At 41.8% G+C, this 23,921-nt stretch overlaps 1 protein-coding gene across 11 annotated transcripts in view; it reads right to left on the bottom strand.

The window, feature by feature from the left end:
* Window positions 1-23,921, bottom strand: part of LOC105670217 (uncharacterized) — a 231,340-nt gene that overhangs the window by 44,072 nt on the left and 163,347 nt on the right. For 6 of the 11 annotated variants that reach the window (XR_010889665.1, XR_010889664.1, XR_010889667.1 and 3 more), the window contains exon 11: window positions 11,685-11,864. Coding sequence is in view for 5 of the 11 variants with exons in the window: in XM_067352979.1 (XP_067209080.1) it covers window positions 11,685-11,864 (180 nt within the window). In the remaining 6 variants the exon portion in view is untranslated. Of the gene's footprint in view, window positions 1-10,907; window positions 11,117-11,680; window positions 11,865-23,921 lie in introns of those variants that run through there. The other 5 variants (XR_010889668.1, XR_010889669.1, XM_067352980.1 and 2 more) reach the window with 3 other exon arrangements.

The raw sequence follows: 23,921 nt of genomic DNA, 5'->3' as shown, positions 1-23,921 counted from the left end.
TCGAATTCGCGCGGAGCACCGTGAAATCGCCGAGACCTCTCTCTCTTTCTCTCCAATATTCTCTCTTTTCCTTCCTTTCGATGTGCGAGCTCGTTGGTCGAACTCGAAAAACTTGGAGGATGACCCCATTCGTCGTCGGGATCAGCACGGAAGATACGAGCGGAGAAAAGTTATCTCGCATCTGCGATCGCGGGAATGGGACTCGGAACGCGCGTTTTTCTTCCCTCTTCATTCCGGGATGTCGAATGGCATAATTTAGTCGCAATTGCCGTAGTTCATAGGGCGGCTGAAATCGCTCGACTCCGCTCGCGTGAAATCATATAGACGCGCGCGGCGCTCGAAGACTCAAACCATTTTTATACGGAGCTATTGTACGTATTCAGCGATTGTAACAATGCGCACAGTTATCGCGTCAAATAAAATCATTTATTCGGTTCCGTTAACAATAATTCCTTCCAATTTCATCAATTACTATTAAACTCGTATTTTTCTGATAGCCACATGTTTATGTTTTGTGTAAATTTTGTGTTTCGCTAGTACAATTTGTGTAATTAAAAAAAATACATGTACATACAGACTATTTTTTCACCGTAAAATCGCAGATTGAAGTAAACAAATTTTAAATACAAAATAATTCACTCCTGAATGGCGAATAACTTTGTATATGAGTCGCCAATATTTCATATATAGAATATCGGAAATATTTTATAGATATTATATGTATATTATATAACTATAAGCTATAAAACATATTGCGTTTTATAGCGTTTCATCGATTTGCAATTTTCGTCAATTAGCACCGATAGATGTAGAAAGTATTGATAACGTCTGGCAAGATCGATAAGACCAAGATAGTAATTCTCGGGGAAGTCCACGTAGAAGTTTAACGATTATTGTCCCGAACATACCTTCTAGCGGTATTCCGGATTGTCTTGAGACTCTCTATAGTACCATCGATGCGCCTAACGACTATTGGAAGCGACATGAAAGCTTGTTGCCGTGTAATACGATTTCGTGGATCTTTTATTCTCCGGCGCTCGTTCAGCGCATGCAAAACTGATGCACTAGGAACATATATAAGCAGTCGAAACAATTTTGTAAAATGTTGCGCAACTTTAATAATCAAATGACACTCTTAAATATTAGACGAAAAGAACACATGCGGTTGATTAGCTCGCAAGTAGATTTTGCTTCTCCCGCCTGCAACGAGCGTCAGATTGTTCCATGCATTACTTCCATCACACATACATTATTCCTAACTGCAATACTATACTCTCTCCAACATATAATATATTACGCTCGCGTGACGTTAGACGATTATCATTGTCAGACGAGAACGTTATCCGGTAACGAAACTCCGGCGAATCCGTGGCTGTATTAAAGTCAGAGACATTACAGATCACGGAAGTGAAATAAGGGAGGGAATAGAGAGGCGAAAGAGAGGGCGAGAGGAGAGAGAGACGTCGGCGGTTTCGCAAACCTGCCGGGTTTGCGGAAACGCGAGGTAACGAGCTGAGATAGCTGCGCTGCCTCTCGCGAAAGTTCTCGCGAAAATTTTCAGGCGTCCCCTGCTCGCGCTTGTTGTTCGCGTTGTCGCTCACGGACTCCGGAAAGATAACGCCACGGGCGTGTGCAGGCAGCATGCACGGTATGCGGGGAGCCAGTGATATAGTGTACACATGTACGCGTATATATACATAGGGTAAACGTAGCGCATTGTGCGCGGCGACGTTACGGGCACGAGGAATGGACTTCGTGCCGGCGAAGTTTGCTTTAATCCCGTGGTCGCTTTCCTCAGCTCCCCCTCCCCCACCCCCCTCTTCCCCCCCCCCTCCCCTCATTTCGTCATAACGGACATCTGTCGTTTCCCTTCGGCGTAGCCGAAAGCGACGACGAAAGCGGAAAATGGAATCTCCGAGTAAGAACGATGAAGAAAAAAGAAGAAAAAAAAAAAAAAAAAAGAAAATTATCGCCAATAGTAAATATCGATGAAGAATGGCACCAGAAACAGCGCGCGCCGAAGGAACAATCGATGCACCGGCCTTATCGCGCAAAAATACGTTCCGGCATTGTGTTAGCTGTGCGAAATGAGTCGCGCGACGCGAGCCCGATGTCCAATAATTCCGATTCATGGGGCATTACGGTATTGCACATGCACGAAAGTTAATCGCCCTGTCGCGCGACGCTTTATGGCGCACAGGATCCGCACAGATGCATTCATTGTCGGGGGTAACGATAATACGAGAGAGAGAGGAAGAGAGAGAAAGAGAACGCGTGGTCATGATTTTTTTAGGATTTATGGATGGATGTCGTCATTCTCTTCCGCTTATTAAAAGCTTTTCGATTTGCAAAAAAATTGAAGAATCGATCGATATTCGGGAGATATCCGCCGGTAATCCAACGTTTAACGCGAATTACACAGCATCACCAATAGCATGCATGCATTACGAATTTATAATTGCTCTGTAACGCGATATACACGTCGCGCTTTCATCGAGCACTTTATTTGTTTCTCTTGCGTATTGTGTATCGAGTATAAAATTTCAATGATTACTGTTCCGGAAATTGATGTAGCCGAAACTCGGAAAAAAATGAGTATGAGCGCACGTTTCGACAGCATGTAAAATACCGTAACTGCAAAACTATAAATTTTCAGAATAATTTTTACAATATTTTTCCGCTAAAAAGTTATTTCTTTGTCAATTTTTCGCAATAGAAAAAAAATATTAAATAAATATAAAACCGCACGGATCAATATTTTTTTAGCTTTTGTTACTAATAAAACCTTGGATTTTATTCGAAAATATCAAAAATGCAGATGGAATTTCTTATTGATGCCGTCAATTTAATTTTGCTCATTTCGTCGTAACCGCAAATTGCAATACTGCGCAATTTTCCTTATATCCTTTCATCTTGGAAACACGTTATCTTGTTCACCAAGTTACATACAAGTCACACACAGAGTTGTTAATTAAGCTCGGATAGTGAGCTCAGATTCTTTTTCAGAACTGAGTAATCAGCGGTGATTACAATCGTTCTTTGTGGAAAATTTGAGATCACCGGCTTCTGTACGTTCATATATGGACGGTAAGTCTTTCATCGCATTAACCAAAGAGAGTTATAGCCCTGTCAGGCAATAAATAATGTATCATGGATGCGTACACGGTGTACTCAACATATTGTACTACAGGCAACATGTTCTGGCTCGAGTACGCTTAACGATCAAATAAAATTTTGATTTCGTGGCATTTTGCTACGCCAACATTCATTAAATGTTCATAATCTAACCGCTTTGTCGTGATATATCGTTCGTTGCGCAATACGTCGCAATACTTGAAAATCAATCTGAAAAGCTCATTCGCTTTTATTATATATCAGAAGAATATTATTCATAAAGATTGAAATCGTATTGCATTTTGATTGCAAATTCGTAAAAGGAATACTTCGAGAGTCACGTTGCGAGTCAACTAACCGATATTAATTTCAGTTAAAACTTTAATGACAGTCATTATTAATAAAACACATAATAAAATAGCTATTAAATTTATCTTTCATTTAATTGTTAATTATTATATCATTATTATAATTATTATATAATTATTGATAATGTATTAATAAATTAATTAATGATTAACTATTAATAATACAACAACTTTTACTACACAAATAATGATAAAATTACGAGCTACTTCGCGCAAATAGCTAATTTTCGTAGCATGTTGGAATTATTGCCAAATATTACTTGCAATGCCATCCTGCGGTATAAATAATAGCTGAATCGTGATATCACCTTTGATAATGTTTCCTGGATTATATGGTTTCCGCAATGTACAATTTCGCACATTATCTAAAGATAGTTTGTATTTCCCCTCGTAACCATGAGAAGGCAACGAGAGTTTACCATCCGTTGCTGTCGTACCGTTAACGGGGTTAACATTAGAGGGTTACACCTCAGTAGAATATTATTATTCGTATCCTGTGAGTAATGATACAATGCTAAAATACTATAAATAATAAAAAATTAATCATTTTAGCAATTATCGATTTGTACAATTAGATACACAATCAGAATAATTAGAATAATTGATCACACAGAGAAATATTTTTAGATAATTGGAGAAAATAGAAATGCAGATATATTTCGACAAATATCTTCAAAATGCGTAGTCTAAATAATATAATTTAATATTTAATAATTCAATTTTAGTTTTCAATCTCACCAAAACATTTCGCAGCGTGCAGATTCACCAGCTGCGGGAAATATCGTTCTCTCCAAGGTGGCGAACGACACAAACTACTTCTGAGCTTTATCGATTTTTAAATTTTATTCTTAAATCATTGACCTACGTAAGAAAATAAAATAAATATGCAAATATTTTTCATGACAAACCTAACAAGTAGAGTGTAATTTTTCAAGACTCAAGATTAATAATTTCCACAAGTTTAAGTAAACACATAAAGTAAACACACAAACTTTACAAAGATTTTTAAACAGAATTATTTTACAGAGCATCGTACTGAAAATTCAATATTAGTTTCCGTATTTATTCGTCTCAAAGAGAAGCATAATCAGAAAATGTATCTGTATTCCACAACTTACTTTTTTTTATATCATTCTCTGCTCTAAACAGATTAATTATTTCACTCAATTTCAGTATCTCTGTACATTCATGCCAACCATTTGCATCGCGATTTCAATTGAATAACGCCGTTTGAAAGCGGTATTAGCAAGCTATGATCACAATGGGAAGCGAAGCAAGCTATTTCTCAAACTAAATAGCTCCCCATCCAGCTCAATGATTTCCGATTATGTCGCAATGATTGCTTCAAAACTTTTGCCCAAGCGTCAGAGTAAGACATAAAAGAGGGCACACGTCAAGGCGGCCGACTGTTTTCATTCATTGGACCCTCTGCTACGAGCCGGCGAAATAAATTATAGCCTACTGGAGACTCGTATGTAGATATAGTAAGGTGCGCCGAGCTATTTCGGCCAGTCGTAACTCATATTTACGACCAATGGGAGTTATGCCAACTTTAAGAGGCTGCATAATGAAATCCAGAAATTCTGCTGCCCTCCCTCCCATCCTCACCCCGCACCGTCACTCCGTTCGCGCGCGCACGCTTGTGTTTCCACCTCCGGTTTCATTTTTACCTCCGTTACGCCCGCGCCTCGCTTCGTCTTTGACGCCTCCGTTCGCCTAATATTCGCGTTCTCGCCGCACCGAGAAAGGGCGCAAAACGATATATCACCCGCGCCCTCGCCGATCGCCAGTCTGCAATTCTGCGAAAAGCTTAGGCTGAAGAGATATGACTACGGCGGTACCTGAAGCGGCGCTCGTGTCCTCGAGGACACCCTTAACGGTGTTATCGCAGAATCTCATTTTAATCGCTCATCCCGTGTCAAACGTGACATAGATAAATCAATGGGTCAGCGAAATATCGTTGGATGATTAAAATGTTTGTCGAAAAAAAATATCTCTTTTTATCATGCACTTATTTTTAGTGAGTTTTTATAAGAAATGTGCCGTTTAAAATTAATGATAAAGAAAACGTTACAATGAATAAAGTATGAATCTCTTTAATGTAGTTTATAATGTATTTATATTAATTAAATGCGAGTGCCGCAAAGGATTAAATGTTAGAACTACTATTCATTGCCTGCGCGTGCGGGCGCTCCATCCATTTTATCTCATCGTGTAGTTTCGCAGCTTTAACCGGCGCAGTGTCGGTTCACCCTGTAATTGCTTTCTGCCCTTTAAGGCCGTGTGCACATTGGCAAGCGATAAGTTGCTAAAAGCCGTCCATTAAACAAAATTAAAACACTCGCAATTTAACTTTGAATTTACATTTGAAAGTTATCATCTCTCCAATTTCGATGTTAAGACGAAAAACTCATCGCTTATTAAACGTCTCTCGAGAAAGCTACACAGCTTGAAAATTAATCTTTTCAAAGTTACTTTTGGAAGAGCAAAATCAAATAGTATTTGAGTTCGAATTGCGCTCAACGAATCCGCTTTTTCACTTCTCACGGCTCGCCGATGTGTACGCGGTTTAACGATCGCGGTGATCTAGCGTTACGGGGGCGAGATCCATCTTCCGAAAGAGACGCGTTTGTCCCCCGCAAACAAATAACGAACGCTCGATTACGGTTGAGCCGCGGGACGCCCGTCGTCGTTCGGTACGTCGCACCAGGTACACCGCCGAGTGTATTTGCCCGCCGATGGCGGCGCGTAGCGCGCGGAGGCCGACCAGTCGTCTTAAGGTCGGTCACGACACCGTCGTTTGTTCGCGCTCCATACGAAGCCCCGGTCACGTTTCTTCCGCGCTTTACGCCGTCCGAGAAGTTCGAAAACTATGGGGGTCCGGACGACGGCGACGGCGGCGTGCCGGGGGCGGAAACATAAAACTCCAGACAACATAACTCACCCATTTCCAGACTATCCCTTCGAGAAATTATTTTGCAGGTGGATGGGCGGCCGGCGGCGGCGGCGGTCGTACCGGAGAGAAGTATTTCTTCACACGTAAGGAGGATACGCGAGAGAAAGATTGTTTGGCCTCCGTGTGCGCGCGCGAGACCGTCCGCGCGATTCACGGCGCACGAGAGAAGCCGAGAAGCTCATCTCTCTCGCCCGCGGCCCCGCCGAAACATTAATCATATCCCCCGCGCGTCTTCGCCCTCCCCTTCCTCTCTCACCCTCCCACCTTGCGCGCGCTCGGATAAATCGTCGATGCGTCTGCGGTTAATTAGGCGATTAGGCCGCCGCGCCGCATCGTGCCTTCGCCGGCGCAGAATTCCGCTCCTGCATTCTTACGTCTGATTGTAACGTTGTAATAGTCGGACCGTGATAGATCGATCGTTCGCTATGTGCCCGCGTATATATAGAGGCTAGGTGAAACTGATTATTACATGGGTAAGGTGGTACTTTATGAAGGTTTCCCCGAGATGAATCACCGCAAAATTAATTCGAGATAAAATTTCGTACTTCTGACTGATATTAATCTGCGATAACGCGAATTGTTCTGCCGGAACAGGCTTTTTCTTTCCTCAAATTCTCTTTCTTCTTTTAAAGTTTTGCTTACATTTCCGTGTAAATTCACGAAAGATGTAATTTATTCTGCGCTAATTACCGGCCCGAATAAAGTGATTAGTGACCTAATGACGGCAGGGTTACTGAATATTGCACCGCGGTAATCGCGCATTATTTCACCAGTCACGTTTACGAGCATGAGGGAGGGAGGGAGGCTTTAAACGTGACGGTTAAACCGGGGGTGAACGTGATCATCCCTTAATTGTAACAACTCACGTATCTTAGCTATCGCGCGCGAGATTATTCTCCGCGTGTTAATTCAATTTTCGCGTATACATATATACGTATTGACACGGATTCTGCAAAATCCACGGCGACGTAGCCGCGAAAACATAGTAGTCGCGCAAAGTGTGTTTAATCATTTCGCAGACATTGCGATAATCCACGGGGACGTCAGGCAATTCGAAGTTTTCGCGCCAGCGTATAATCGGATGTAACGCAAATCGAGTAATTCGTTTAAAGTCGTGTAAACTTTGTGGAACTACTCAGCGCCGCTTGTGAAGTGCAACGTATCGACGCGAGGGATCTGTAAAGTATGCAACGCATCATCTACGCTCGGTATCCGTACCGATGTGAGGAAGCTAAATGAGATTTAGAAGTGAGTTACGTCTGCGATAACCAAGAACGGCGGCGCGATAAAATACGTTACGACATCCGGGCGAGATTAGTAGCGAAATCCGAAACGCGCCGGCGCGTTTCGGATTTCGCGAAATGGACCATTATTGCGGAAGTTATCCGCCTGGCAAGCGCGCTTTACATTCTTGCGAAATGCACGCTCTTAGCTTACCATCGCGGGCTTGGCAACCGACGTGTTGAGAAACATCACCGTGTCTGTAATACGTTCGCTATTGCGCCACTCGACTGTTCGTAATTCTATTTCTTTCCACCCTCCCACTGTTTCCGATCCACTTCCTTGTAGTCTCTATCTTCCCATTTGCGAGAGCTCGTTTTCGCTCGTGATATTTGAACACCGAGATCTGGAGTGCGAAGATCTCTTCTACGAAGAGAGTCGCACTTTTTCCATTATATGTAGATACGAACGAAAAGAACATTATTTGTGAATTCTGACAGCTTTCGAGTCACAATTAGATAAAAATCTGGGTTATTCAGTAATTAAATTGCAGCTGCAAAATTTTATGTAATTTAGAATAATAAAATTTCAATTCAAATGTTAAATATTAAAAATTAAATATTGAAAAGATAATTTAATCAAATCTGTCAAAAGCATTCTTGAGAGTAGCATGTAGAAAAATTTCAAATTTGCACAAGAATTTTATTACGCGCGACTATTTCTAAAATCTCATGAAAGAGAGAAAACGGTGATAACATCATCTCTTTAATTACCTTAATATTTACAAAAATATATTAGTAACAATGGCGAAGCGTCATCGCGGGAAATGAGATCTACTCGTCGCAATTACCATTAAAAAAATAAAAGCCGTGATGTGTACAAAAAGCGCAAAAGTGTGCTTGTAGCTACGATCAGGAACGAGCGCAGTGGATGACAATGGTATTTGCAGGCTCCATTGTTCTTTTAATTGGTTGGTATTCCTAGTGTCCCGGTAAAAAACCAGTCAGCGCGTCGTCATTGTGCGAGGCAGGTCGGCTAGGAACAGTTATCGCGATTGTTGAATGCATGCTTGGCCATTGAACGCGACTCGGTAGAGTGGAATTCGCCCCTGTTCCCCTTGAGATGAATATGCGCGAAGGGTCGAATGCGAAGGGCGAGAGAGGATTTCTTTAATATATGACACCGGTGCCTTTTTGTACGGCCGAGCCATTCGTTTTGCCGAATATCGTTAGCATAATGCAAGCTCTCTCACCCGCCACTGCGTCGCTCGATTAGCGTTCCGCGGCGCACGTCCGCCAATCGCGAACACGGAGAGAAGTGTACATAGCCGAAGTGTACATAGGCGCGTGCGGAGCCGCCTACCCCAAATCGTGCATTGTTTATCGTGATTAAATGGAAACGCATCGAAATGTTTCGGAAATTACGAAACGCGCGAAATTTATGAAGTAGGCCACGCTTCAAAATTGCACGTTTCAATGGACCGCAATTAATCTTTATCCACTTTTGAAATATTTACACGACAATTATTGCGATGCAGCATGTCTCTCCTTTCATCGCTTATAAATGAGAACAAACGAAAAATAATATTTCTAATTATGCAATTAATGTCGAACTTCATGTCGTAGATAAAAGGATTGGATATGAGCGCACACACGCAAGAATGAAAAGAAACGAAGAACTTTCAAGCGCTTCCTCCGCTCTCTTTGCAATCGAATTTCGTGCGTTTGGCGAATAATGGCATTTCCTTTTACGAGCATAATCGAATGCACGTCGGACAAAACCGCGCTTGCTGAGAGCTTCCTATGCGACGTACAAAAAGATTCGCTCTGCGTCGATTTTGCGCACCATCCTATTCTTCGAATTTACATGCCGCTGTGACTTGAAAAAATAAAAGTTTTATATCGCGCGGTTTTTCCGTGAGAGATAAATGTCGATGGATCGCGTCACAGCAATCTTGAAAAAGTCTGTGCACTCGAGCGAATGAAACCCACTGAGCCCCAAACGTCCGGAACGAAATGGGATAATAAAAATACGATTAACTAATACGATTAACCTTTGACAGTCTGTGCATTATGAATAATAAATCGTATTTCTAGTTTTTGATAAAAATATAAAAAGACAATTCAACTTTGACAATTAACATCAAAATTTGTTGAATTAATGTCGTAAAAATCTAACTTTTGTACTATTATTGCGAATAAAAATATATAAAGCGTGCATATAATAGTGCTAATTTTCCCTGAAAATGTAGCTTCAGACTCCGGTAAAACCGGCAACAATCTTAAACAAGAATGTGCAGTCGGGCGTAAAACCGCAAGGTGTCCGAAATGTTCGATCTAGAAATGGGAGCTAATAAAACAGCGATCGAGCGAATGGAGTTTAAGCGAATTCAACGGTATTTAGTAACGCTAAACGGAAAGAGGAATAGTAGTCGGATTGGATGGTAGACGGATCGTATGCAAATCACGATGGCGCTGATCGTAAACTCGCCCGACGGCCGGCCAGAGACCATTTCCCTATGTGGGAAAATACGTGTACGATATCTGGCGTGGGACCGTTTGCACGAGCCGGGTCAGTGGGTTTAGTTAAACGAAGGTACGCTTTGAAAGCGATCTTATCATCGGAGCACGTGTTTATCGAATCTCCATCGGGCACAGCCATCTCTCGCGAATTGGATCACAGGTTGCGTGATTAATTTGCTCTAGTCGATAAATCGTCAAATGCAAATGACATTTTTTTTCTACGCGTCGAAAAAATGACTGCATTGAGAATGCAACTGACGTATAAAAATACGACCTTCCTTCTTGTCACAAATTCTTTACGCTTTTTGCGTTTTAAAAGAAAAAAACTTATACGGCAAAACTTTGCTACTAGTACATTTATCTTTTCCTCATTCCGAAAGTTTTTATGCACGACGATTTTGTGATCAGTGAATATTATTATAAAGTTTTTGAAATTGCATACCAACGAGTGTGTGAAGTTGATAAATTATTTTTAATGGAAAAATCAAACTCATGAAAATTCCGGCTATTTTGTGTTTTTAATTCTAGTTTAATATTTCATTTATTTTCTAATTGAAAAAAAAGGCCAATTTTCCACACGCAACAAATTGAGTCTTGAGAATGCAAAGTAAAAAATATTTATTCTTTCCTTTCGATCAAATCTTATATTAATATCTAAATTAAATAAAAATTTGTTCACATTTTCGTGAAGCATTTTTGTAATTTCTGTTGTAACAATATAAGTATAATTGTGTTGTTTCACACATAAACTAATTGTAACATCATTATTCTTAATGTTTATCGTCCACCTTACGTAAGGCTTCCACCATCTGCACAGTTTCCCGACCACGTATAAGCTGGGTGTGAATAAAGGCGCCATGAACTCAACCGGCAACGGGAATATAACCGTCATTCTTCTCATTGCATATATTGTTCAGGGTTTGAAGGTACCGCAGCTGTCGACACAAGAGTTGAAAAAATATGATGTATTTTTTCTCTCCCGTATTATCTTTTAATTATGACATTCAACTCGTGGCCGAGAATTTTTGTTTAATTGCGCTACACGGAATCACGCGCATGGGATACAATGTTATTAATAGAATGAATAGTGAAAACAAAGCCTCGTGTCCGTTCTTTTCATTGAGCTTTCTATAGCGATGGTTTTCAAAATATTTGGAAATAAAATTCCGTGAAAACAGTGTTAACGCAAATGTTCTGGTATTCGATAATTAAACATCCAATTTTATAATGCACGCAGTTATGCTTGTCGATAAATGGAAAATTAAAACAATTCGCTTTGAGTCGCGCATATTAATTTTGCAAAACGCAAATATTAATTTTATTGGATAAATCGTGACTGAGCGATTCATATGAGTCCTGTGAGAGCAGTATCTAGAACCGTAAATCGGAAAAAGAAACGTAACATAAAGAAACAATTTACGATAGTAGATAATTAGTGCTTGATAATTAATGTCGAGTTTCTGTTCTCAAGAGACAAAATACGAGTATGCTGTACGTACATACCTGCAGGGCGACAGGTCTCGTGGAAATGACATCGCTGGCCTCTTTCAAGGAACGGGAACTCTCCATTGGGAAGCTCGCATCTCTCTTTCCGCTGCAATCATTTTGGCCCTCGCCTCCCTCGCAGCTTCCGCCTCCATGGCCATGGCTCGTTGGAGCTGCACCGGAAGTCGGACGTCCTTTCTGAAAGCGGAAGCATCCGTTAGATATCCGTTCGGGACACGATCGCGGGGCCAGGGAATACATGAACAAATATGCGAGTGCAATCGTGAGCGACCTTAAAACGATTACGGATCGTACTTTTAACGATAAATATTATCGTTGAATCTCCAATATGTACTTCTTTGCGCTTTAAAATAATCCTCCAGGGGCTCGATGTCGAGGCTTTTTTAATTTAAATAAAAATAATAAAATAACGTTTAAAATGTTTCTCATTTTAATGCTATTACAGATGTTTGATATAATAATTAATTTCTGGCATATGTCATTTGAAAAATATTCGGTATTTATAGTTGCGAGTTGCAAAAACATGTACGGAATTGTAATAAACGTCTATGGCGAAATCATTATGATGTACGAGCGCAAAGAGTTAATATCAAAACGGTAATATTGCCATGCCGCTACGCGCACTGCAATATATAACTGCAATCTAATTACTCCTTAATAACTCTTTGCCGATGTAAATATAAGCGTATCGATTCATTCTGTCCGCCTGTGAAATTTTATCGTTCGCGCGGCGAGCAAATAAACGACCGTCGACTTGTTTTACGCGAACGCGGATTCGGCAAGCATTTAAATTTTAAATCGCGCCGCGTCCTACCTTTTTTTTCGTCAACCGAAATACATTTTCGTTAGCGCATTATTTTTATCGGATCGCACTTCCGCAGCTGCACGATGTTTGCATTATTTGCCGATCAAGCGATTTCGTATTTGCATATTTGCTGATCGCTAGTTTGTAACAATTTTCTTTCCTTCGTTTCGCACGACCGCTGTTAGCGCAAGTAAAATAGAGATTTCCCAGAAATGCAATCATTTTATGTTAATTGTATTGTTATTAATTAATTATACATAATGTTAATTATACACAAAACCATATAAATTGTTATCAATAGGTTTCAAGTGAAAACATTCACCATCGCGATTTTAAAAAAAAAAAAAAAAAAACACTCTCTCGTAGAACATATATTTTCCGATTGAATCACTAAAAAATTAATTCGCAAAATGACGCCTCCCGATTCCTCTTCGCTGTCCTGAACAATGAACAAATTAATTATGTAAATGGGCGTGCCAGTTACGAGGGCAAACAACACGTCGTGTAATTTCCGCTGAAATATCGAGACAAAATATTCATCTCGGCCCGTTCAACTTTGATTCCCCAAGGATTCGCCGCTTCATTCAGAGCGCTTAGCATGGCGTGAGAGATGGTCTCTTGCTCCGGCAGGATCTAAGCGAGATTCCTCGTGCCAAGCACCGTACGCAGCGTACTCGCGGCCAGTAGTTGCGTCGAATGGCTGGAGAAGTAAGTGCACAGGGTGACACGGGCCGTGACTCGCTGCCGTCGGAGCGACAAACCGTGAACGAGCCGCTGGTAGCCGGTGCCGCTGTTAAACCCCCAACGGAACGCCGCCGGACGTCGACACGCTGTCGACCATTCCTCGTAATTTTTAACGGACCAGAAACCGGCTACGTGCCCGACCCCTTCGACGCGACTCTAAAAGCATTATTGGTGCAATGTGGCGTTACGTGCGCGCCATACTGACGCTGTTAACGCTTTTATTACAGTGTAACTGCGTGTAAAAATCAATTATGCTGAAAAAAAAATATGATAAACGAAATAAAATCATAATTTGCGAGAATTGATATTGTTTTCCAGCGCATTTTGTATCACGCTGCTTTCTGCTTATTATTTCTGCACTGCAATGCATTCTAATTGCCAAGTTGACAATTGCTTTGCATTCGCGAAAATAAACTGAGAATTAGTTTTGCGCAACGGAAAACCCCGTAAGCAGCGCAAAGCTCGTTGCACGGTTCACCGCTGCAGCAGTCCCGAAAAGCTTTTAACATGTGCAATTAGCTTATTTTCATTATGGCGCTGCACACGTTCCGCCTCTGATTCGCGCGATGACCAAAAATAAAGACAAAGATTACGAGTACGGAAGTGAGCCGGGCAAAAAGGCGCGCGCAATCAAGTATTTAAATGCCGTGCCAGCTGCACGACGAAGACGTGTGACCAAAGGAAAAACTATGCGAAACGCTTTTATCTAGCTGCAAAAATAAAGCCGTCGAGCAAAATTGTCAGAATAAAGTGGAAACTGCTGTCCGTTGGAAACGTAGAATAACGATTCGAATAAGATGACAATCAACATTGCTTGTGTATATTTGAGGTTTCAAAATCTTTTTCACAATATTTCATTGTTGCGTCTTTATCGCGCAACATTATTCTCTACTTTACCTATAGTTCGCAATCTTTATAACGACATTTAGAGTCTCCTTTATGCGGTAGAAGATGACCGCGTCGCCGCTCACGGTGACGGAATCTTTGATGAGCACTTCCTGCGGGGCGGCACGTCAAAGGACTCTGTCCTCAGATCTACGTGCACGCAATAATCAATGCACGGCAGAACGATGAATGTTCCTGCGGAGAAGATTTAATTGAAGTGATATTCCCTTTACTGTACATTAAATTAGGAGATAGAAAAAGGCTTCAAAACATCGAATTATTCAAATTGGCTGTCAGCAATTTTTTAAATTTACCTCTGGACCGCCTTTAAAGCAACCTATTCCGAAAACAACTACCCTCTCGTATTCATGGACTACTTTGAATAAATAGCAGAGGAAAAACGGCAGCGTAATTATTATCAAAAGAAGCGATCCTATATCGTTGCGAGGAATTCGATAAATTTCGTCGGTACGCTCACTTTTTCGGCACTCATGATTTTTGATGATTGGTACTCGTGGTTCCTTGGCAGCTTGTGTAATTAAAAAATAAGTAAGAGTCAAATATATTTCCGATGTCTGCAACATTTTGACTTGAATTTAATTATCATTGAGAATCGAAGTGTCTTCAAAATATCTTGTCTAATCTTGAATGTAATTAGTGATTTAAAAAATCATGCGACAGAGAGCTGAGGGATATTTTTCGTCCAGTCTCCTCGTTTCTGTAAAGACGATGTAGCTTGTTCCCGAACGTTCTCAATTAAAGCAACAGCTCTGATTTCGTCAGCGAGTAAGATTAATCGAGCCATCACAAAAGTGATTAGGTAAAAGCGGGGCGATGCGCTCGCCTGATTCCGCTCCCTACCGTTGATCGTTTTCTTTTCAACTATATTGCAAGCAAAGCAATCATGCAAACGCCTTTTACGGAGATCGCACGGTTAAATTGTGCGTGAAATGGAACGTCTGCCAGAAAAGTAATTTGTCCCTTTCCGTCCATATCCTCTCTCATTAATTTCATTGCGCAGTTCCGTTCCGTCAGTTTTTTTTTTTTTTTTTTTTTTTTTGAGTTTCACTTTTTTGCAAGAGAGAATTTAAAAGTTGAAAAGAAGGTATTTGATATGCGAGAAACGTCGCGAAGTGTCTTAATGCCATTTCGAAATATTAGCAATTAATACGCCGACTTTCAGTTTATTATTAAGGCAAAGTTACTTGATTTTCGTCTCTCTCTGTCTCTGAAGAAAGTAGAGAATTATTTTTGGCTTCTCCTGAGAAAAGTGGGCAATTTATTTCCTCATTGCAAGCTCTTGTACATAATGCACCGTGCCGTGTACTGTAGGGGACTTTACTTCCGTTAGTCTCTGTTGGGTTTGATCACCCTCCATGTGGTTTCGCCAAAACGACGTCCTCCACTTAAGCAAGACACGCAGGATCGATCAGCGCGGAGCACCTGCTTGTTCGTCAGATTTCTCTCGCTCGTAATTCTAAATCCAACGATACGCCGCGTTAACGCAAAAAACATATAACTTTCTTAACGATCTCTATTTTGTAAGAAAGCGTGCTCGATGGTTGAATTAAGTAAAGAAAAGTCTTGAAAAAAGAGAAAGCTCCATATAAAACTTCCACTTTTATCCGCGTTAATTTCGATAACGATGAATTCAGCGTGTAAAGCTTTTTTAAATCAAATAAAATAAATGCTTTTTCGATCATTATTAATACAACTCTTTTATTCACAATTCATTGCAACAATCGTTAATACGAATTTTACACACAAAAAATAGTTTTTTGAAATCATACTCTTATACATATTTCATGACACTTTTATTTTAAATTTATATCAGCTTTTAATTCGATGCGTCATTGTTACTTTTACGTTTTTTTCACGTTGTATTTTTCGATTCTGTTTTTAATCTAGTCGTCGAACAATAGTAATACAACGTTGACGGCGAGTATGTCGATCGTTCTGGATCAGTATCCGGGGAGTTTAGCCTCCGCGAACGGCAGAAACGGTACTAAAAATTCAAGCGCTGAAATAACGCGCGAACACAATCGGTCGAGCGAGAACGCACGCACACGTAGCACAACGCCAGCATCGTGAACCTGCGCTAAATTAACCGACAGCCACGTGCACCGGTTCTCCGTTCTCGTGTTTACGGGCTGTGAAGTTCTGTGTGAAAAAGGCAGTATAACTAGCTTGGGCGCGACATACGCGTAGCTGTTGAAAAAAAGTAAATTATTCCCCTTGGCGCGCATAACAGCGGCGCAGCGAAATCTACATTTCAGATTCGTTTTATTCGCGAAGCTTAATTAACGAAAGGGGTAAAATATGTAAAAGGCGATTGTAGTGGACGTTAGCGTCCGGGGCGCAATTAAATTCCAAATGTGGTTAATATAAACCGAAACTGATATAAACAAAAGTTTCCGGAGCGTTCACATAAATTTGCGCGCAACGTTCATTACGGAATATAATTCCCATTTTGCCTTTTTAACATCGCCAGTCTTTACGAATAATTACGTAAGACACTGATGCTACTATACAGCTTAAAACATTTCAAGGGGGAGGAAGAGAGAAAGAGCTTTCGACGATTCCAATATCCTTGAACGATTAATTGAAAAGGTCGAAAAGTCCTCCTTCAGCCTCGCGAGTTTGTTCAATCGCGTAAGACGCCGTGCCAAAAGAACTCGCAATCGACAGGTCCATTGTGATGGAGTAATTGCGTTGTTCCTGAATTGTCCGGATTCCACCGTTGTTTCCACGTCGTTCGCGATGCTTTCCTTTTTTTTTTCTCGCGCAGTCGACTCGATTTTTAAAGCTATCGGATCGCTTCCGTGCGCGCGCGGACGCGCCTTTTCTCGCGCCCGCGTTAAATTCCCTTTCATTACTTCAAACCCATGAATTATCCAATTTTCCGTGCCGCGGCTCGCAAAAAATGGCGGATTACAGTCTCGAGCATCGAAATCCATTAGACTAATGAAATTGCATTCACAAGATCGGGCATAGGTACTTTCGGGGTATCGATGAGAAAATCCCGCTCGTATTTTCAGATGGCCGCCACGCGGCGAAGGCAGCCGCTGCCTGCTACGAATAGTTCTTAATGCCGAATGGTAGTAGTAATGATGGGATGTCAATTAACGTGCGCAGGCAAACTTCGCCACGATGCAACCAATCGAGAAATTTCATTATGAATGACTTGCGCGGGCTAATGGTGTTTGTGTCAATGACGAAATACGTGTATATATTTATGTATAATTCCCGTATATACGCGCATTGTACAAGCACATATACAATATCATCATGTATAATATACAAAAACCTATACTGTATAATTAATGTCGATAGCAGCGTGTAGGCGCGTATAAGCATCGCGTTCGCATTGTAAAGATATAATACAAAAAGCGAGTGAAACGCGAAAAACACGAGGTATTGTAATCAATGTGTTACGATGTGTAGACAAACGTGGTACACGATGCTTGCATCAAACCAGATAGATCGTTTGCACAGCGAGGTTTTCCGAAATAATAATCGCGGCGTTGATGCATGGCGGAGTCGTGCCTGATAAGACTTAACAGGCTACGGCTTGTAATATCAAGAGACGCGCGATTTATTAACGTCAGAAGAATTATGAAGTAATCTCTGCAAAATATCGCGCAACAGAGTGAATCTTGCTATCCTCCGCATAATATCCGTTAAGCTCTTATCAAGCTCCTCGATATCTTAATTAATACGCGCAACGTGAACGATTAATTCCACTATCCGTCTCTCAAAACGACCGTTATTGCCCCGCATATTTGCCAGCGAGGAGAGAGAGAGGGGGGGGGGGAGTAGCGATACCTCGCGTGACGCCGAAAAACGACGTAACAGAAGAAACGAGAAATATCGAAAAACGCGATTTCGCGAAAGCGGTAGAGGGTTGTCATTTTTCCGAAGCGCGTGGCCGCGTTTTCGGATACATCGAAATGTTTCGCTGTACGCTACGAGAGGCCGTTAATCGACAGATCGAACCGGCGATCTGCACATGGCAGGTTCGCACGTGCATATAAGCGCGTCGCGCATGCATCGATGGAAACGATAGCGGGGGTATCTTGACAGACCACGCGAGAGAGCACCTATACAGGCGTATACGGTTGGGAAATCGTGGGAAAGAGTGGGAGAGAGTGAGGAGGGGGGCGGGGGGGGGGGCAAGAGAGAGCAAAATACCGGATGGAGAAGAGGTTGGATGGCGGCGGTGAGAAAGGGTGGGCCGGCTAGCTGATGTGGCGATCCTGCGGGAGTGCTTGAACCGTGATCACGTTGTTAACCCACCCATACCTCATCCCGTCTCCGCCGCCCTCTTTCATCCGCTACGATCGTATGCTCTTTTCAGGCGCGTCGTGTACACCCGCCACGCGTACATGCACTTATTTATGTGTCCCGCCGCCCGCTCCTCCCGCCCGCAGCCAGAACTTGCCGTACTTCATCTTTCGCTGAGAACGGTTCACCGCCGGTCCACGTAGACCGTCTTCATCGCTTGTAAGATTAGCGGAAACGCGATTTTTGCATTAATTCCGCGGTGAAAGCGGAGTAACGGGCAGTATGACATTCGTCATACTGTAGGATACATGTAGAAGATGGATATATCATCTACGATGATGTATCTATTAGAGATGTACGACTGTATGTATTGTGTGTGGCAAGATCACCGTGCTGGGATCTTCCGACAGACAACAATATTACGATTTCAGTGCGAATTTCCTTGCCGGAGACTGCAACTGATTCTCTGCGCGTTTACGTCATCTTCTATCTGTGAATTGCACGCACGTCACGAGGACGATACTGTTACAGGGACATTAATTAGTTACGTTTCAACATTAGGGCGACGTACGCAAATCGTTAATAATTGTGGATGGAATCGTAGCGTTAATAGATAATTGTCTACGCGTTAATAGAGAATCATATCAATCAAATTTGCATTTCGGAGATTTTCGCGCGCACAGCGTGATTATACATAATTTTACTGCATAGCTTATAATTATTAATTGATAAAAAAATTTCTAAATAATTATCTGTAATTTATTATAGTATGCAAATAGGGAAAATACAGAATATTTGCTCCAATTTGTGAAACGCGATTTAATTTTACGGTAAATAAACAGTAGAGTACACACGGCTCTAACAGTAGACGGGGACTTTGACCACAAAGATAAATTATTATTAATTACGAAGATAAATACGCATGTATTGATAATGCGTGGATTGCAAGCTGCAATTGCCCGCAAATTCGAAAATGGTCTACCATTTGCTGCATCAACTTGCAACGTATTAAAGGGTTGTAAATAATCGCAATCCTGTTTATGTGATGCAACCACTGCGTTGCGCGTAACGTGCATCTGTTTTGGCCGTAGTACGTGTGTTCGGCTGGTACGTGATCAAGACAACATCGCGTGTTAATCTCATCCTGATATCATCAAGGCAGGCATTCATGCGGTCACGTAGAATTTCTAACGTTAAATTTCCCTTTCATACTTAAGAAATGACAATTATTAATTTTTCTTGCACGCACATCACATCTCGTGCAAAATTTATCATTTAAATTTCATATAAAAATGAGCTTTATAATAATTATTAAAATATTTTATTATAATTTAATCACGAATAAAGTAGCGATAATAAAAACGCGCTAAAATTAAACCAGGACTACATGGAAATTTCAAGACTCTATATCGTGTTCGAGACACAACGGGAACATCCGGATTCGCCTTGACTGTAGAGTCGCGCAGGTACATGATCGGGCCGTATGTCTTATACGTGACATTGCAACGACGAGGGTTTACATGCCGGCCGTTATCACGGACGAGGTCCACTAGCTCGTTAGAGGCGACTCACGATAATATTGGCGTCGCCGTTTCGGCAAACGTTCACACGTAGAGAACCCCAAGCATTCGGGCTCTCGTCTCCACGTGACCGAAGGATACGTGTCGAGCTGCTGCTTGTCTTAACGGCAGGATGCGCGTTCACCGATGTTCCTGCCGCGCATATTTGCGCGAGGATGCTGCGGAGCGTCACGAGAACGCACGGTTTGACACGTTCCTAACGCGCATTATCATGTTAACGAGAAGTCGATCGATAATAATAGGGAGTCAATCAGTGCTACTCAAATCAACTCGAATACGGACACGCGTTATGTGTCCCGTCGAAACGACCGACGAAATGACGATTGGGAGAGTGGAAAAAGAAAACAAAGTAACTTTTCTCTTATGACGGAAACCGAAGGATGTTTTCTGGAGGCGATTCAATATTGATAACGCGCTCGCAGAGTCGAGTAGGGTCGTCGGGGCATCATGAAAACTTTATTCGGAAAAACATCCATCCGTTATTCGGTAACAACTGACACGTAACAGAATAAACGGCGTAGAGTAAACGGTGCGCATCGGGTTCCGCTTCCCGTCGGCAAGCGGAACTGGCGGATAAAATTTGTGTAGTTGAGAGAAAAAAAATGCACGCGCGCGCGCGCGCGCGTGTTTGTTGCGAAGGGTTATCGAGGCTTTTTAGCGGAAGCATTGCGGACGCTCGCGTGTGTTTTATGCAACGTTACGCCACCGCCCTAGTGGATGCATTAAAGCGAGATGACCCTTATCGATTTGGTTTTGACTATTTCTATTATTGGAATGACCGATGGGGCGATTTATATTTCGGCGATATTGTGCTCGACGTTTAATAAAATGCGCACGTCGTGCGGCCTGGCGTTATCGGTGCGCTTACGCAGAACGCATTTTACATATAGGCGACGCCGGCAATCCGCACCGCGCATTTGTACTCGCTGCTCGTTGTAGCTCGAATCGTTTAATAATACCAACCTGACGATGTGGTCGCATCGTCGTTGTCAGTCGCCGCCGCAGGATGGCGAATCGACGGTGCGTGCCTGCACGCAAACGCGACTGGAATGCGATTTATGCACGTCTGTAAGCAGAGGGTTTATAGATATCCGCGATCGATTCGTATAGAGTCGAATAGAGCACAAACGGGCGGCTGCACGGACCAGATACAATACCGCGTATACGCGCAAAGTACCCGCACGTTTCGAATCGACATAATTTCGCGTTATTATTCTAGTCGGCGTCGCGCGTCATTGTCGAACGATGAGCGTCGAATGACGCGGAATAATAAATGAACGGCGCCTGTTTAGATCACAGTTGCGCGCTGCATACGTGTTGCGTGCTGAAGATATAATCAGCGAACGATGAAGGTATAATTATTCGTTAATTATCTGATCGCCGCGCGTATACACGCGCATATTATACATTAATTAAAAAAATCGACGCTTCGAGGCAAGGCTCTTCCCACTCGGTGAAAATTTGCATGTATTGCATATATTGATAAGAAATGAGAAAATGATAAAGATATGATAACAATATCACATTACAAAAAATATCTAATTTAAATAATCTGTATCTTAAATATTGGAAATGTTTTGACTATTCAAATATCACTAGAATTATTTTGCCGGGCTGCATCGACGTTTTTGTCAAATAATGTATACAGAAAAATGATTGAAATATTGAAATATTTTTCGCTATTTTTGAGATTCCACTTTTATTGAAAATCACGCTCGTGCAGTATTTTATCGGAATTACGTTGAAGTCTGAACAGATAACAATTTTTCCCGTTCGACATATATCACCGCATAAGTTGGATTAATTATTACGCAATAATTTTTCGGCGTTCCAAAACTGTTCTTATTATATAACGCGCGCGCGCGCACACGCTATGTATATCTCGCACACTTGCGCGCCCATCATCCGCAACTACACGGTACCGCGGTTGTGTTACGTATGAGTAAGATAAATTAAGGAAAAGTAGATTATCCGGCACTCGCTAGATATATGGTGCGTTCGTGCATCGTATATCTATCATTTGCAAACGGTCCCGGCGACTTGGTGCCGTGATATTTCAGGACACCGCTATGGAGTATCCGCTATGGAGTATCGCACACGGAATATCCAACTAGTCGCTGACGCAGTCAGAAGCACGCTAACGACAGGCGGGACAAGTGTAGTGTGCCTGTCTTAATCAGACAGCAAACTGCGCGACTGGATGTCGTGTTCTATAAGCACACGGAATGGTTATGCGAGTGATAAAGAAGTTTTTTGATTTCTCTGATGAATTTGTTAAAAGTATACAAAAGTGTCCAAGGCAATTTTTTTCAGCAATGTCTTATAAATGGTGTAATATTTTTAGTCAAAATCTTTTCCGGTATTGGCAAAAGGTGAATACAATAAAAGGAATCCTCTGTTTTCGAAGCGGTCTATCTACACTTGGATGGAAGTTTTTGTGTGTATACCTCTCATAATAATAATGCTATATTTCCCCCCCAAAAAGCGTGAAATATGTTTTATACATGAAAGGCAACACTAATTATCCTAGATTCGCTAATTGCACTCACGTTCGCTCACAATTATAACGCTGCGCTTATTACATTCTTGCATATTTTATAATTCACTTATTAGTCTCCGTAGGCGTTTCAAGTAATAGAACGGCCGTCATAACGTCACACCCACACTATCGCAGCGCTATATAATTGCGCTGTGTCAACCGTACTGTATAAAACGCCGAGGTTTGCCGACTAAATCAGAAAAAGAGTATTTAGCGATTTATAAAACTCAATTACGGAGTAAGACGGCCACCGCAAAAATGTAAATGTTTATTTTCTCAATGATGGAAATAGTCCCTTTCTTTCCCAACGTTTACGGTCGCATTCCGCGCGAGCGGTCGGAATTACAGGCTGCCGTATTTAAAACCGTTAATGAAATCAGGACGCGCCCGACGCGCTCTCCTATGCGATCGTTAAAGCTGACGGCTTGTCGCGGGTAAAAACCGCGACCACCCCTTCCGTGTCGCTTTTCGTCGCATTTATTTTCGTTACGGTAATATATAACGTAGCAATGTTACCGCGGTGATCATATCGCGTACAGATGTAGAGATTTATCCGCTCGTAGCCCGTGAAAGAGCTAGATCCCCACTATTGTAGTGCGATAGTATTGTGTTGTTAAAAATATTAATTATCTTTCTCGCGATACATCGCTGGCCGAGGATCGTAATGCGCAGATATAGACATTTATTTTGCCGCAGCGAGCCAGCTTCCCGCTATCGCATAATAGCATTTATATAATCCGATAAAAAATTATATCACTGTGTATTTAATATTTTATTAAATGACAGCGTGCTCCTTTTTTACGCGATTATTCGTGACTAGTGATGCATTATCGTTGATTGGTCAATCTTTAAAATCTCTCTATTATCTGCCAATCGTTGCTCTTGTAATATTTTGTACACCTTGCAAAAAGCCCAAGGTAAAGAATTAAAAATTAAAAATACGCACGGAGTAAGCTTCTTTTCGTCATCGCGTCTACTTAGTTTATCGCCACGAGCAGCGGTATGCTAATTTTCTCCAAGTATTAACGGACGTGCCACTTTCATGTCCTCCCCTTGCTTGTAATTCTCCTCTTCGCGTCGACCGCGTTTCTTTCCATTCCAGCTGCCTCGTCTCTTTGCTATCCCGGGCCCCTCTATTAAGCCGAGAAATTAAATTACCGAAATTACACCCCAAGGCTGCGCGAGCCGCCAGGTGGAAAATCTGCGAGATGGCCATCTGCTGTCCCCGTCAAGTCTTCGTCGACAAGCGGGAGCAGATTGTCTTGCTTCTTCTTCTTCTTCTTCTGCTTTTTTCTTCTTCTTCTTCTTTCCCGTTCGGCACGGCGCCGTGGGATCTACGAGATTAAGATTCCGTTACTTTACGTTAGCCTGTGTAATTTTCCTGGACACACGGTTCT

The sequence above is a fragment of the Linepithema humile genome, chromosome 4 (assembly GCF_040581485.1).
Source record: "Linepithema humile isolate Giens D197 chromosome 4, Lhum_UNIL_v1.0, whole genome shotgun sequence".
Taxonomy (NCBI): domain Eukaryota; kingdom Metazoa; phylum Arthropoda; class Insecta; order Hymenoptera; family Formicidae; genus Linepithema; species Linepithema humile.
This window is presented reverse-complemented; position numbering and strand designations above follow the sequence as displayed.